The sequence below is a fragment of the Schistocerca gregaria genome, chromosome 1 (genome assembly GCF_023897955.1).
Source record: "Schistocerca gregaria isolate iqSchGreg1 chromosome 1, iqSchGreg1.2, whole genome shotgun sequence".
NCBI lineage: Eukaryota > Metazoa > Arthropoda > Insecta > Orthoptera > Acrididae > Schistocerca > Schistocerca gregaria.
This window is the reverse complement of record NC_064920.1, coordinates 1,201,103,577-1,201,119,607: the sequence shown is the minus strand read 5'-3', so window position 1 is coordinate 1,201,119,607 and position 16,031 is coordinate 1,201,103,577. Positions and strand designations below refer to the sequence as shown.

Here is a 16,031-nt window from a genome sequence, read left to right as displayed (position 1 = left end):
AACATCTGCATAATGAAAAGAATATAAAACATAATGAATTAAAAAATAAAACAGATACAGATGATGATTGGCTTTCAAGTACGATAGCTATACTGCAATGCTATCATCTGAGATATTGTTTGACGATATTACATGAAGGGTTTCAAAGATGTCAGTTCTAAGGCTCACAGTGATGATATTTAGTCACTGTAAATTATTAGCTTTTGTAGTTTTTAAGATATTATAAATATTACTATTTCATTGAATTCAACTCATTTTTCTGAGATTGACGATATATTCAGATATGCTTTACTTTGTAACTCTGATTTATTACTGAATTCCTAAAGTTGCAAGTATCCATATTTCAGACTGTCTAAAATTCTCTAATTTCTATTGCATCGTCTGTTCTTCAGCTAGGCAAGCAACCATCGTCCAAATTCGGTGCACTGGAGATTTTCCCATTTCCAGCCACACTGACCATCTTTGTTTTTGAGCAGGGTTATAATAGTTGCCTTGCTGGATCGGCCACGTGGTGCATGGGTCCTGGGGTTGCCAGCCAGCAATCAGATGCACAAACAAATTCATCTCACCTCGTACCGACTCTGGGTGGCTGAATAACTCTCCCACACACATGTAAAGTTACATTCAGGAATTATTTAAACTATGATTTCTTAAGCTGATGGTTCTTCCAATGAATGTGTGTGGCATTAAGTTTTTCTACAGTTTTAGCTTTATGTAGCCACTCCACTTTAAATTAGTCTGTATGTATATGACCAAGTTTTTAATGACTGCGTTTATAATCAAAAAATAACTAGGGTTTCCACCTATTTAAGCACAATATGTTACATCTGATTACATTAAGGGTCATTCATCAATTCCTCCATGAGCGTCCACAGTCTGTAAGTTTTTGTGCTCCATGCCACTTCCTAAAAACAGGAATGATATAAGCATTTTCCCCATTAGTAGTCGTGCACAGTCCACTTTCTGTCTTCCATGTTTTACTCTCTACAGTTTCCTCAACTATTATGTAAGTTAGTCCAAGATGTCTTGATATGTGTCCAATTATCGTATCACTTCTTCCTACCATTGTTTCCGCATGTTCCTCTCACTATCAATTCTATGGAAGGCCTTCTGATTTCTTCCCAAAGGCAGTACTCTTGTTCAAGCCTAAGAAAAGGTGTTGGTGGTGATGATACAAACTGATAGGATTAATGGAAAAGGAGGCCTGTAACAATATGAGGGAGGGAACCCTGCTGTGGAAATAATGGGAATTACAATTTAAACATTGATCTGATGATTGTTGTTGTTGAATAAAAATATAAAATACAAATAACAAGAGAATCTCAAATTGTCATTCTGAGTTCAAAGGCCGCTACTCAGCACTCTTCTTTTACTCTGTACAGAAGTTCCTCCTAGTACTTTAGAACGTACCTTGCAATCTAATATATTATTCAATTAGTAGTTTTTAAATTTTAATGCACTCCATTTCTTGTTTTTAAATTATCTTATGAACTTTCTGCCAGTGTTTTATTAACTTATTCCATGAAAGCTTTGGCCAATACTGTCCAACAGAATCTGATAAATTAAATTAAATTAATGTAACTTGAGTTTCAGTACCAAACACCATGGTATAACATGTGCGAATGTCATTTGAAATAGCGATGAAAGGACATGAATTATCAGATTAAAAAGAAAGACCAACTTCCCTAGTGTTCAAGCCAAATATTAATATTTTTAGTACACTGGATCCATCTATAGAATGTTACGTAGAAAGTCTATTGCCACGAGCCAAATGGCAATATTGTGAGAAACACGCGAGAATTGTGGAACACTGCAGGTAACTGATGTCTTAGATGACAAATGCCAACCAATGTGCTACTCTGAATTTGAATGTGGTCATTAACAACTGGGTTCAACAACACAGCTCAGAAAAATCCAAGAATATTTAGCTTCACAGTAAAGGCACAACACTTACCCAATCATAGCTGCATCAGCAGGTAATTGTTCAACTTATATAGTGTCTCCCCTAAATGGTCCAAAGTTTTGTTAAGAGATAGTTTTTATGGACACACAGGTGCATCATATTTAGCAGAAGATTGCAACAATGAAAGCTGCACTATAAAACATTTCTGTACATACCTGCATCAATGTCAGGAGCATGTCCTGTACACCTGAAAAACCTATAGCCCACTTCAGTAATGTTAAAAGAAACATTACACTAATGGTTAAGGTCAACTTCTACATTCCTTCCCTAAAAACTTGGCAGTCACTAAGCTACAAATTTCATTTTGATGCATGCTAACTTTGTATACAGACTACTGTCTTCCACTAATAAAACCATACAACAAAGTATGGTAAATGTTTCTATCATACTGATGCATCTTAAACTGAACTAAAAGAGAGTTCTTCATGAGAATGTGTGATTTATTTTGTGGGCTGACTTTGAGAGCAATTTACTGCCAATATTCAGTAGCAGTTGGCTTGAATCTTGCAGCCACCAGTCTGGCTTCTGAAGCAGACTCATGATAACCAACTTAATTTCATTCATTTATTTGTTTATTTTCATCCGTCTGAGTGGTTCGGTGTGAGCCACCACAAATTTCTCTCTTGTGACAGTATTCTCTTCTTAGAGTAGCACTATCACCAAACGTTTTCAATTATTTATTGCATATATTCCAATCTTTGGCCTCCCATACAGTTTATGCCGTCCATGCCTCCATTTACTATCACATAAATCATTCCCAGTCCTTTCCTCTAGTCAGTGTTTACATACTTCCTGTCCCATGTGTTTCCTCATTTCTTATCTCATTAGTCCATCTAATTTTCAATGTCCATAAATATCACTACACTTCAACTCCCTGACAAAGATGTCTTCCTCAAATTGAGGCCTTTGTTTGATGCTAGTAGACATCTTTTAGAGAGGAATGCCCTCTTACCTGTAGTAGTCATGCTTCTTATATACCCTTGTTTCATCCATCACACGTTATTTTACCTCCAAGCTAGAAAATTCTATTACTTTGCAACTTCGTGGTACCGAATTTCTTTGTTAAGTTCAACGTTACTTTCATTTCTGCTACTGCTCATTACTTTTGTCTTTTTTTGGTTTACTTGAAATCCATATTCTGGACTCATTACGCTTTGCATTCCATCAACAGGTTCAGCAATTCTTCCTCACTTTCACTGAGAGTGGCATGTCATCAAATCAGATATTTTGATTTCAGGTGCAGCAGACTTCTAGCAAAGAAACTAGATAGCTGTTGGCCGGTACCAAAACAGAGCAAGTAGGAAACAGTTTTGCTGCTACGTAGTTGCCAAAACAGCAATGTACAGGACAAATTAGGAACAGGGTTGGTTGGTTTCTTTAAAAGACAGGGGGAGGGGGGGGCACCAAACTGCCAGGTCATTGGTCCCTCACTCCGATTAAAACATTTCTACAAGGGTGATAGTAAAATAATGAAGACATACTAAACACAGCTGGAAGAAAAGAGAAAACCACAAGAATGGCAGAAGGGCAACAAACACTAAAATGGACAAACTCAGGCAAGAAAACCACAGAGAGATGCAAGAAAAATATGAGAGCAGATTACGATGGCTGGCTGACCATGAGAATAAAAAGGCCATGCAATGTGCAACACATTAAAACCCTTTTCCCAAAAAGCACGAGCATGGAGGACACAGAGGGACAAAGTATGTGCGCTAAAACTTAGATCAAATGATAAAACCCTCCCTCACAAATAAAGTGTAAAACTAAAGCTGCTGTTGAGGCATTGTTGCCAAAAACCAAGGGTGCTGGGAAAATTAAAAGTCCGCTGCAGAGCGGCTAAAAGTGGACGGTCCAGCAAGAGGTGGACGACAGTCATTTGTGAGCCACAGCGACACCACGGTGGGTCCTCGCAATGGATGAGGTAACCATATGTTAGCCACGTATGGCCAGTCCAGAGCTGGCATAGGACAACTGATTCCCTGCAAGAGAACCGCAAGGAAGACTTCCACACATTTGTAGTCTCCTTAATGACACACAGTTTGTTGTGCATACTGTTCTGCCATTCCGTCTCCCAAAGCCGAAAAACCCTGCAGAGTAAGACAGAACACAGATCAGTTTCAGAGATGACCATCTCCAGAAGCTGTTTCCTCATAGCCTGTTTGGCCAGCCTGTCAGCAAGTTCGTTCCCTGGGATTCCGATGTATCCTGGGGTCCACCAGTGAACTACAGGAACGTTCCAGGGCATAGATGGACTCCTGAATGTACACTACCAAGGATGGCGAGAGTAGCACTGGTCAATAGTTTGTAGGCTGTTCAAGGAGTCAGTACACAGGAGAAATGACTTGCCAGGGCATGAGCAGATGCACTCAAGAGCACGAAATATGGCTGCCAGCTCTGCAGTGAAAACACTGCAGCCAACTGGCAAGAAGTGCTGCTCAATATGTCCTCCGTGAACAAATGCAAAGCCTATGTGACCATCAGCCATCGAGCCATTGGTGTAAAACACTTCATGGACACAGTACATGTCGAGAATCGAGAGGAAGTGATAGCAGAGAGCCACAGGATTAACTGAGAACTTTGGGCCATGCTAAAGGTCCAGAAGAATCTGCAGCCTAGATGTGCACTATGAAGGTGTATGTGAATGGACCTCGAGGAGAGGTGGTAACGGGAAGGACTCCAGTTCAGACAGAAGGGACCAGACGCAAACCACAATCGTAAGCTCTGACCTGGGCCGCCGATGCAAGAGATGAACAGCCGTGGTTGGGAAAAGGATGCGGTAATTCGCATTTGCAGGAGAACTAAGAACATGTTCAACGTAACTGGTGAGCAGTTGTGAAAGTCTAACCTTCAATGGAGGGACTCCGGCCTCCACCAGGACATTGGTCACTGGACTTGTTCTAAAAGCTCCATGGCTACGCGAATGCCACAGGGTCGACTAAACGCAACGCTGAGGGCACTGCCAAAACGTAAACCAGACTCCCATAGTCAAGGCAGAATTGAACAAGGGCTCTGTAGAGCTGCAGCAGCGTAGACCGATCTGTACCCCAGTTGGCGTTGCTCAGGCAGCACAGGGCATTGAGGTGCTGCCAGCACTTCTGCTTAAGCTGATAATGATGGGTTAGCCAAGTCAATCGGGTGCCGAAAAACAGTCCTAAGAATCGATACATCTCCACTACAATGAGAGGATCATCATTAAAGTAAAGTTCTGGTTCTGGAAGAACAGTGTGCCGCCAACAGAAATGCATGAAAACTGGAAGCCGTGGGTTAGAGCCCTTGATTGTGCCTTGTGAATGGCTCCCTGTAGGCGACACTAAGCAACACCAGTACTGGAGCAGCAGTACGAAATGCAGAAGTCATCTGCATACAGAGAAGGTGAGACAGAGGGCCCAACAGCTGCTGCTAGACCATTAATGGCCACTATAAATTGAGGGACACTCAATACAGAGTCCTGCGGAACGCCATTCTCCTGAATACGGGGCAGAGGGACGGGACGGGACTATGGGAGGCACCGACTTGGGCACGGAAAGTAGAGAGAGACAGGAAGTTTTGGATAAGAATTGGGAGCAGGCCCCGGGCAGCCCACTCACACAATATGGCACGGATATGTCGTCACCAGGTGATGTCGTATGCTTTACATAAGTAAAAAAAAAAGACGTCAACCGGATGTCGACATCTGGAAAAGGCTGTTCGGAAGGCAGACTTGAGGGGGACAGGATTATCAGTGGTAGAGCGACCCTGGCGGTAGCTGCCCTGACAGGGAGCCAATAGGCCACGTGACTCCAGGACCCAACCCAACTGCCGACGCACCATACATTCCAGCAGCTTACAAAGAAAGTTGGTGAGGCTGATGGACCGGTAGCTATCACATCAAGCAGGTTTTGACCACGTTTCAGCACCGGAATGACGGTGCTCTCCCATCATGGCAATGGAAGATCCATTTAAAGATGATGAGGAGATGTCGCTTTTAGTCAGACAAGGGATGTTTAATCATCTGACTGTGGATCTGAACCAGCCCAGGAGCTGCATCGGGGCAATGTGCAAGAGCACTGAAGAGCTCCCACTCTGTAAATAGGGCATTGGTTCACTCGCCGACACAGAGGCTCAAGTATAGTGCTCAGCAATCACATTTGTGTCGGTAGAAGACAGGCCATTGATGTTAATTCCAGGGACACCTGTCGGGGTCTGGTACCAAAAAAGGTGTCATATCGTCGTCCAGACTTGGGAAGGTGACGTATGTCACCCAATGGTCGAGACGTAACTCTTCCAATAAGCCTGTTTCTGTCATTTCATAAGCTGACGAATGCAGGCACTGAGCCGCTTAAAGGCTACCAGGTGCCGCTTATGTCACTGCAGAGCTCGCCGACACCCTTTAATTACTTCAGCGACTTCCAACGACCACAAAGGGACTGTCTTTCGCTGGGAGCACCCTAAAGAATGAAGGACCGTGTTTTCCGCCGCAGATATGGTCGTTGCAGGGACTTGCTCAACGACAACATCAATGGCACCATGTGGGAGAGCTTCAGTAGTGACAGCAGAGGTAAAGGCTTCTTAGTCTGCCTTGATTGCATCCGTGGGCTTGACGCCGGGGGAGTGACAGGAAGCTGGGTAACTGGTCACTACCACACAGGTCATCGTGTGCTCTCCAGTGGATAGATGAGAGAAGGCCAGGACTGCAAATCGGGAATCAATGGCTGAATATGTGCCATATGCCACACTGAAATGTGTGGGGGCACCTATTTAAGAGGCAGAAGTCGAGTTGTGACAGTAAATTTCCGACCTCCCTACCTAAGCCAGTAAGCATGGCACCATCCCACAAGGGGTCACGTGCGTTCCAATCTCCCAAAAGCAGGAAAGGTTTAGGGAGCTGATCAATCAGTGCAGCAAATATGTTCCACGGTACTGCAGCATCTGGGGGAAGATATACACTGCAGACAGTTATTTCCTGCATCGTCCTTATCCTGACAGCCACAGCTTCAAGAGGGGTTTGGAGGGGCACAGGTTCACTACTTACCGAGTTCAGGACAGGGACGCAATCTCCACCTGACATTCTATTACAGTCGCATGGTTCATGTACTATCCCTTATAGCCGCAGAGGGCAGGGGTCCGCATTGCTGGGAACCAGGTTTCCTGGAGGGAAATGCGGAAAGCAGGTGTAAAGCCTAACAGCTGCTGTAGCTCAGCCATGTGGTGGAAAAAACCACCACAATTCCACTGGAGGTTTAGGTGACCGTGAGACTGGCAAGGCATGAAACACTCAATGATGCAGCCTACGCCTCAGGGTCACCTGCTGCCACAAGATGAGTACATGTGTGATCGACATCCATTGTGTCTGAGGGCCCAGCGAGATCTAGGTTCTCAGCGGATGCCAGAATCTCCACCTCATCCTCAGAGCTTATAAGTAGTGGTGGTGGAGTGTCACCGCATCGGGGGGGGGGGGGGGGGGGGGATATACGCCTTTACATCACAGCAATAGACCATCACCTTGACCTTCTAAGGTAAAGCGTCACCCTCAAAGGCCAAGATGAAGGCACCAGTGGCAACCTGATTATCCCTTGGAAAGGTGGACGCGCTGGACGAAATGGACACCTCGCTGCTCTAAATTGTCACGCAGCTCATCGTTAGACTGAAAAAGAAGGTCTGAGTGAAATTAGATACTCTGGACCACATTTAAGCTCTTATGGGGCATTATGAAAACATAAACATCCCCTGGCTTGCCATAGGCGAGTAGTGCCTGTGACTGGGCAGAGGATGATGTTTTGATCAAGACCAATTCTAACCGCATTTTGGACAAGCCCTCCACCTCCCCAAACATGTTCTCTGAATGCTCCATAAAAAACTATGGTTTCATTGACTAGAAAGATTCCCCATCAACTCTCGTACATACGAAGTACTGGGATGAATAAGCTTCACTGCCATCTGGGACAAATAATCTTCGCTGCCATCCTTAGTCTGCCGTTCCTCCAATGGTATGGCCAGGAGGGGGGGGGGGGGGGGGGGGGGAGCGGGGTGACACAATTTGGGGTCATATTTCTTATAATTGAAGTTAGACCTTGACAGTTTAGAGATTGTTGGTGGTCAAACACCAGCAAGAGATGACGTACTATGCTTCGTGACGTGTCATCCACCCTGATGCCACCCACTTCCACCAACGGCCCTCCCCCACGGGCACCACCCAGCTGCAGCAAAGGCCACCTGGCAGGATGGCCATTGCTGGGAGTCCTGATGCCCCAGGGTGACGGACATCTACTCCTTGGCATACATGTGGAGTTAATGGCACGGGCATCAGCAGAGAGATACCTGTGTGGTCAGGGGGCTACAACCAACATGGTACATGGCAGCCCCATCACAACGGACTGGCTACCATGCTGTATATCAGGCACAAACGAGCTAAGAAGTCCATTAAGGTCAACAGCGCAGAAAGCAATAACGCACGGAGTATGGAGGAAAATGCACTCAGGAGGGTGACCTTGCCCAACAGCTGGAGAATGAGCGAAAGTGCAGATACACGTCAACATAGGATGCGACAGGTCTCAGCGCATGATGGACACTATGCACCCATGTAAGGCATCCTTCCCCAAGTGGCTCACTCTTTTAAAAGATTGAGGTGAGGCTCTACAGGGGGCCATCACATAAAGGCCGAAATGTGTGAGACTCCTTTTAGTCGCCTCTTACGACAGGCAGGAATGCTTCGGGCCTATTCTGACCCCAGACACGCAGGGGTGGGGGTGGGTAGGAACTGGTGCCTGGTCACAAATAGCCTTAGCCATGTGATAGAAGACATTGAGAATTTGTGTAAAGATTCTGACAAAGAGGCCCAGATTAGCACAGTAGGTGGAGCAGGGGACAGGCTGGCTATGGATAGATATTACAACATTAGATGTGACCTAAATGAAGTAGGAGTAGCAACCACACACACACAAATGTGAGTTTTGTGGAGGTCCTACAGTGCCACAACCTGCCATGCGTTAACACGCTGTGAGCTTGTGAACGCAGAATTCAGCAGACTGCAGGTCACAGAAATGAAATCTTATATGAGTGTAACGCCCATTGCTACAACTCGGAGAAGAGGGTATATTAGATACGGACTATACCTGAATAAGAGGGGGAAAGATAGGCTGGCTGTGCTTTTTGCAGAAAAAATGTATAGTGAGACCGCAGTATAACACAAAGCAAAGACCCTGTCATTCTTGGTGTCACAACTGTTTTAGATTATTATGACAGAAGTCGAAATAACAGAAGAGCCCTCAAAATGCTTAAGAATGTGTAGATTAGTAAAATTAGCTTATGTCACGCGAATACTTGAGTATAAGGGAGAATGGTGGTTTTAGCATAGATTTTCTACAGGATTCTGATACAAAAAAATTATCAGGAAACCCACAATTAAATCTCAGTAACTCTTCAACATGGGTGAAATAGACTGTATGTCAGTAATTGCATGTTACCTTTGATGAAGCTCACAGCAAGAGAATAACTGAACATCCAATAACAAATCCCCCCTTAGTCATGATGCACATTTAGTTAAGATAAATAAGATAGTGCCTTACACTTTGCAGTACTGATACTCCTAGTGGAAATCAGAATAATTAATTCTCCAGAACAAATACACTATGTGATCAAAAGTATCCAGACACAAAAATATATGTTCTTCATATTAGGTGCATTGTGCTGCCACCTACAGCAAGGTACTCCATATCAGCAACCTCAGTAGTCATTAGACATAGTGAGAGAGCAGAATGGGTGCTCCGCGGAACTCATGAACTTCGAGTGTGGTCAGGTGATTGGGTGTCACTTATGTCACACATCTTTATGTGAGATTTCCACACTCCTAAACGTCCCTAAGTACACTGTTTGCGATGTAATAGTGAAGTGGAAACATGAAGGAACACTTACAGCACATAAACGTATAGGCTGATCTTGTCTGTTTATCGCCGACAGTTGAAGAGGGTCATAATGTATAATAGGCAGACATCTATCCAGATCATCGCACAGGAATTCCAAACTCCATCAGGATCCACTCCAAGTACTATGACAGTTAGGCAGAGGTGAGAAAACTTGGATCTGATGGTTGAGCGGCTGCTCATAAGCCATGCATCACGCCAGTAAATTCCAAATGATGCCTCACTGATCGAACAGTGGAAAAATGTGTGGAGTGACAAATCATGGTACACAATGTGGCGATCTGATGGCAGGATGTGGGTATGGTAAATGCCCGGTGAACATCATCTGCCAGCGTGTGCAGTACCAACAGTAAAATTCAGAGGAGGTTGTGTTATGGTGTGGTCATGTTTCTCATGGAGGAGGCTTGCACCCCTTGTTGTTTCGCATGGCACTGTCTGATGTTTTAAGCACCTTCTTGCTTCCCAGTGTTGAAGAACAATTCAGGGATGACGACTGCATCTTTCAACACGATTGAGCACAGCCGGTGACAGAGTGGTTACACGACAATAACATCCCTGTAATGGACTGGCCTGCACAGAGTCCTTACCTGAATCCTATAGAACACCTTTGGGATGTTTTGGACCGCCGACTTTGTGCCAGGCCTCACCGAGCAACATTGATACCTCTCTTCAGTGCAGCACTCTGTGTGAATGGGCTGCTATTCCCCAAGAAACCTTCTAGCACCTAATTGAATGTATGCCTGCAAGATTGGAAGCTGTCATCAAGGCTAAAGGTGGGCCAACACCATATTGAATTCCAGCAAAACTGAGGGATTTTTCAGTATCATTTACAAGAGGTGACGTGGGATGAAATTTCTAATGAACCAAATGCTGACATAAAATTTCATCTATCCCATGATAAAATCATATCATTAATTGAAAATAATAGCTTTCCGCATAAGCTAAACAGAAAGGACACTAAACAGCCATGTTGTGGTGCAAGAGTGAAAAAAATGTGGCTGTATAAACAATGTAATAAGCACTAGGCCCTACATTACATTTAAATGCAGGCTTTTTCAGGTACTTCCAATGATGAAATCTCCTCCGAATATCAGCTGAGTGGCAGCGTCATCTTGTAAGTATGTTTCAAGAAGTTTCCTGTTCGTCATCTTAAGCACACACAGCGAGTAGGAAACATTCTGAAATACTGCTACAAGACAACACTGCCACTTGGCTTATACTTCGAGATTTCATGACAGCACCTTACCTCTATTTATTAAATTATTAATGCAGAAACAAAGTGATTATAGCTGACTGCAGAAATTTTATGGAGTAAATATGATTTTCTAGAAAAGTCAACTACAGTAAATTCCAGAGGCAGCACCTACGAAATATCTTGCGCTTGTGAATCAAGTGAGTAAGTATGCACAAGTATAATGGATACAGTACTCACCATCCATGGTAGTTCACCGTATTGGTCACACAGAGTTCAACTGTTGCAAGCAATATCCTGCAGAATAAGTAAAGCATTAGAATACATTGCTACTTCTGTTGGTATTTATCATCTTTTAACTGCATACAGGTAACCACATTTCAAATGCAATATGTTTGTTGTAAATGAATGGTGGGCGTGAATGAGAAACCAATTAAAATTCCCATAGCGTTCCAGTTGCACATAAAGAGTGTTTGTTGGATGAAGAAGTGAAAAGGGAGTACAAAATTCTGGTATGGATTCCAATAGACACTCATCAAAGGACACACATGGCAGTCAATAGACCTGTGTAGCCCTACTATTATAGCCCAATACTACTGACTTCCCCTTCTGTTCCCTTTGTAAAGAGTACGGAAATAACAATTGCCTGTGCATACTTGTAATGAATCTCAGTCGGGCATCTATCTTTGCTACAACACATTTATGTTATCGTGATACAGTAAATTGTCCCAGACATTTACCCATGGACACTTTACAGTATTTAAAGACAACGTCGAAAGTTCCATAGAGCATATCTACTAATCATACATTTTATGTTGTGCAACACAACTGAATAAAAGAGGGCACAGGTAACTGAAAATGTATTAATATGGCTGGCCAGATACAGATTTACAATTGAGTATTTATATAAAGAGCTCAGATAGCAAACCGGCACTATGCTAAAGACAGGAAAGCTGAATGATGAATGGAATATAATACAGAAGCTATATACACGGGAGAAAAAAACTTTAGGAAAATGCTAAATAAAGAGACAAGGAAGAAGGTAAAGACACGATGGGAGATATGATACTGCGAGAAGAATATGGAAGAGCCCTGAAACATCTAAACCAGAAGTCAAACATGATACATTAGGAAAACCACACAATTTTGTCTTTTCAAAAATCTGTAATTATGATTTTAAAAACTAATATTTAAATGTATACAAACAGTAAAGAACATTCTTTGTGCTTAACAGCCACAAAATAAAATCCCATTGATGATGCTGCAGTGAAACGTATTTGAGATAAAAACAAAATTGTGTTTTGCTAAGGCGGACCCCATCCGAAAACATATGTAATGATATTCTTTGTAAATGCTCGAATATATCAATTTTACAATACCCCCATCACAGAAGCCACCGTTGCTTTCTGCCAATTCCCTACATTCGTCTGGATCTCATTGTCTGTGTCAAAATGCTGTCTTCATAGCCATCAGTCCATGTGAGCAAAGAGACGAGAACGCATTAAAGTTACTTTATGTGGGCTACCTAAAAACACGAGGAACAGGCCAACACCACATGAGGTTATCTAATGACAGTATTTCGCGGAGATTCTATTGTTCTCCTCAAAGTGCCAACCTGAAGTTTACATAGAAATCAATCATAGCTTAAAAGAGTGTAAACATAAATTTATTACGAATAATATATACTTTCCTTACAACGAACGACGAACTGAGGAAGAAGTTGGCAAAGCTGTTCAATCTTCCGGACACCGGTAGAGAACTACTGCAATTACGATAGCTGAGTTGACATTGCTAAACACTCCTAACCAAAGGGCCATTCGGTTAAAATGTAATGAACACAGCTAGCAACATTTCTTCTACATGGAAAACTACTGTAGTTTATTATACGACTGCGAAGAGCATTGGAGAACAGAGAGCTCTACAAATAATCCATTTTCTTTCTGTTATCTTTACATACTTACATGCCATGACAAAATACATTTGTAAACAACGGAAGAAACATGCAGAGTACTGCTACACTGTCAACTGTAGGCCCACATGCCGCTATCCTACAGTCGTGCAAGACTAAGAAATGTTTCTGTCCAGGCATGACGAAAGTTTTACAGTTTCAACGTAATACCTTTACAATGGAAGGCAGTGACATACTTGTTAAAGAAATTGCATGCTTACCTTAATGATTCCGCTCATTTTCCATTCCAATCAACAAACATGGGTTGGCACTGTCACACTATTCTAATAACCACTCTTGGGTCACTACTAATGATTTCGCAAGCATCTTTCTACATCCTTCTAGGACTCAAATTCATGCAGTCTCATAAATGTACACCTACAACTAATACCGGTGCCGTACATCATTCACAATACACATACACAATCGTATACACAAAACAAACTCTTCAATGCCCTCCTCACAAATCGACTACACTTGATGTTTGCGATATACTGCGATCTACCCTCGACAACGCGCTCTTTTGGAAAAGTTATGTATCTTCGTCGAACCAAAGCAAGGAGCTATAAGATTACCTCCAATAACCTTGATTACCTCCATCGTCCAACGCCCCATGTGGAACTACCTGCAGTTTTCACTGTTTGAGACGTTCTCCTTTCCAAGCGAAAATTGTTTCAGGTCTTTAATTTTAACACTGCAAAAAAAGTTCAAGAATTTGTTTCACTTAGAGCAACCATGAGAGACAAACGCTATTTTTTTTAAAAAAATTATGTTATCTAGCATTTGACAGGAGAAATACGATAAAGTCAAACAAATTACAACTGTAATACTTTTCAAATTGTTTTTAGAAAATGATCTTAAGTATTTAGTTCCTGAAAACGTAACACCTAGATGTTATCGATAAGTACCATACAGTAATTTCAGAGGATTTCAACAATTTAAACATTGTCTAAGGGCGTGTGTTCACTGGCAAATAAACTTACACAGGTCACTTGTAGAAGCTAATTCTGTAAGTTGTTTGACGTGGAAACACTCCAAGTTTACTTCCCCAAGTTTCAACAACTTGCAGAAGTAGCTTCCACAAGTTGACGGAAACTGTTATTGCATCTTGGTTTAAGTATTTACCGAACTTTCCAGCTCTGGAAAATTTTTCTCAAATTTGCAGAAGTTTTCTGTATTCAATACTGGTACAGAAATGTCAGTGTTGAAAATGAGAAAGGAGCAAAGGCAGATGGGCCAAAACAAGTGTCCCATTTGAACACCTGAACATATCTAAATGATCGCCAGAGACAAGTAAGTGTGAAATTAATTCACCGATTACTTTGTTTTTACACTTAAAGGTGATAAACAAAGTAAGAGCCTACGGAATATCAGAGCAGCTGTGTGGCTGGATTGAAGAGTTTTTAGCAAACAGAACACAGCATGTTGTTCTCAATGGAGAGACGTCTGCAGACGTTAAAGTAACCTCTGGCGTGTCACAGGGGAGTGTTATGGGACCCTTGCTTTTCACAATATATATATATATATATATATATATATATATATATATATATATATATATATATATATATATATATATATATGACCTAGTAGATAGTGTCGGAACTTCCTTGCGGCTTTTCGCGGATGATGCTGTAGTATGCAGAGAAGTTGCAGCATTAGAAAATTGCAGCGAAATGCAGGAAGATCTGCAGCGGATAGGCACTTGGTGCAGGGAGTGGCAACTGACCCTTAACATAGACAAATGTAATGTATTGCGAATACATAGAAAGAAGGATCCTTTATTGTATGATTATATGAGAGCAGAACAAACACTGATAGCAGTTACATCTGTAAAATATATGGGAGTATGCGTGCGGAACAATTTGAAGTGGAATGATCATATAAAATTAATTGTTGGTAAGGCGGGTGCCAGGTTGAGATTCATTGGGAGAGTCCTTAGAAAATGTAGTCCATCAACAAAGGAGGCGGCTTACAAAACACTCGTTCGACCTATACTTGAGTATTACTCATCAGTGTGGGATCCGGACCAGGTCTGGTTGACGGAGGAGATAGAGAAGATCCAAAGAAGAGAGGCGCATTTCGTCACAGGGTTATTTGATAAGCGTGATAGCGTTACGGAGATGTTTAACAAACTCGAGTGGCAGACTCTGCAAGAAAGGCGCTCTGCATCGCGGTGTAGCTTGCTGTCCAGGTTTCGAGAGTGTGCGTTTCTCGATGAGGTAGCGAATATATTGCTTCCCCCTACTTATACCTCGCGTGGAGATCACGAATGTAAAATTAGAGATTCGGGTGTGCACGGAAGCTTTGCGACAGTCGTTCTTCTCGCGCACCATACGCGACTGGAACAGGAAAGGGAGGTAATGACAGTGGCACGTAAACTGCCCTCTGCCACACATTGTTAGGTGGCTTGAGGAGTATAGATGTAGATGTAGAAGTAGAATGTCAATAAAGGCGTCTTTAAATTTTAATAGATTTTTTTTTAAAGTAAACGTAAGTGTATTGCATTTGTAATAAAAGTAAAAAAAACTGTTTGCAAAGAAGAGTATTTAAAAGGTTATCTCTTGGTGGTATAGAGTGCATCTGTTGTGTCTCCTGTTTTTTAATATTTTATTGTTCAAAGACAAGAGATGTTCCAAACTAGCATACGACGTCCCAAGAAACTTTTTGTGCACTAGGTCCTCCGATTTTACTCTATTAAATAATGTTTCTTGATAAATTAAGTATGTGTGCCACTGCACTCATTTCATCATCCAAATATTTCTTTTTTTCTTAATTTTGGTTTTGGTAATGATTTTTCGTCTACAATAATAATGCAACAATAGCGATGGTTGTTCTGTTTTTAACCATGCCACGGTAAACGTCCACTTGCCTAACGCATAATTATTGCAAATACTTCTGCAGGTACTTTCAGCAAGTTACTGAAATTAACTTGCTCAAATGACTTGTAGTAAACTTGCGCAAGTTTTTGCTGCAGTGCTTGAAGAAGCTAACTGTGGAGCTTAGTTGCTAGTGGACACACGCCAATCT

General features: G+C 42.3%; 1 protein-coding gene across 4 annotated transcripts in view; it reads right to left on the bottom strand.

The window, feature by feature from the left end:
* LOC126284735 (transformation/transcription domain-associated protein) overlaps positions 1-13,539 on the bottom strand; it is a 392,578-nt gene extending 379,039 nt beyond the window's left edge. For 3 of the 4 annotated variants that reach the window (XM_049983882.1, XM_049983889.1, XM_049983896.1), the window contains exons 1-2: positions 13,223-13,481; positions 11,294-11,350 (exon numbers count right to left, since the gene is read on the bottom strand). In XM_049983882.1, coding sequence (XP_049839839.1) covers positions 11,294-11,300 — 7 coding nt within the window. In that variant the 5' untranslated portion in view covers positions 11,301-11,350; positions 13,223-13,481. Of the gene's footprint in view, positions 1-11,293; positions 11,351-13,222 lie in introns of all 4 variants that reach the window. The other variant, XM_049983877.1, reaches the window with a different exon arrangement.
* Between the last annotated feature and the right edge of the window lie 2,492 nt (positions 13,540-16,031).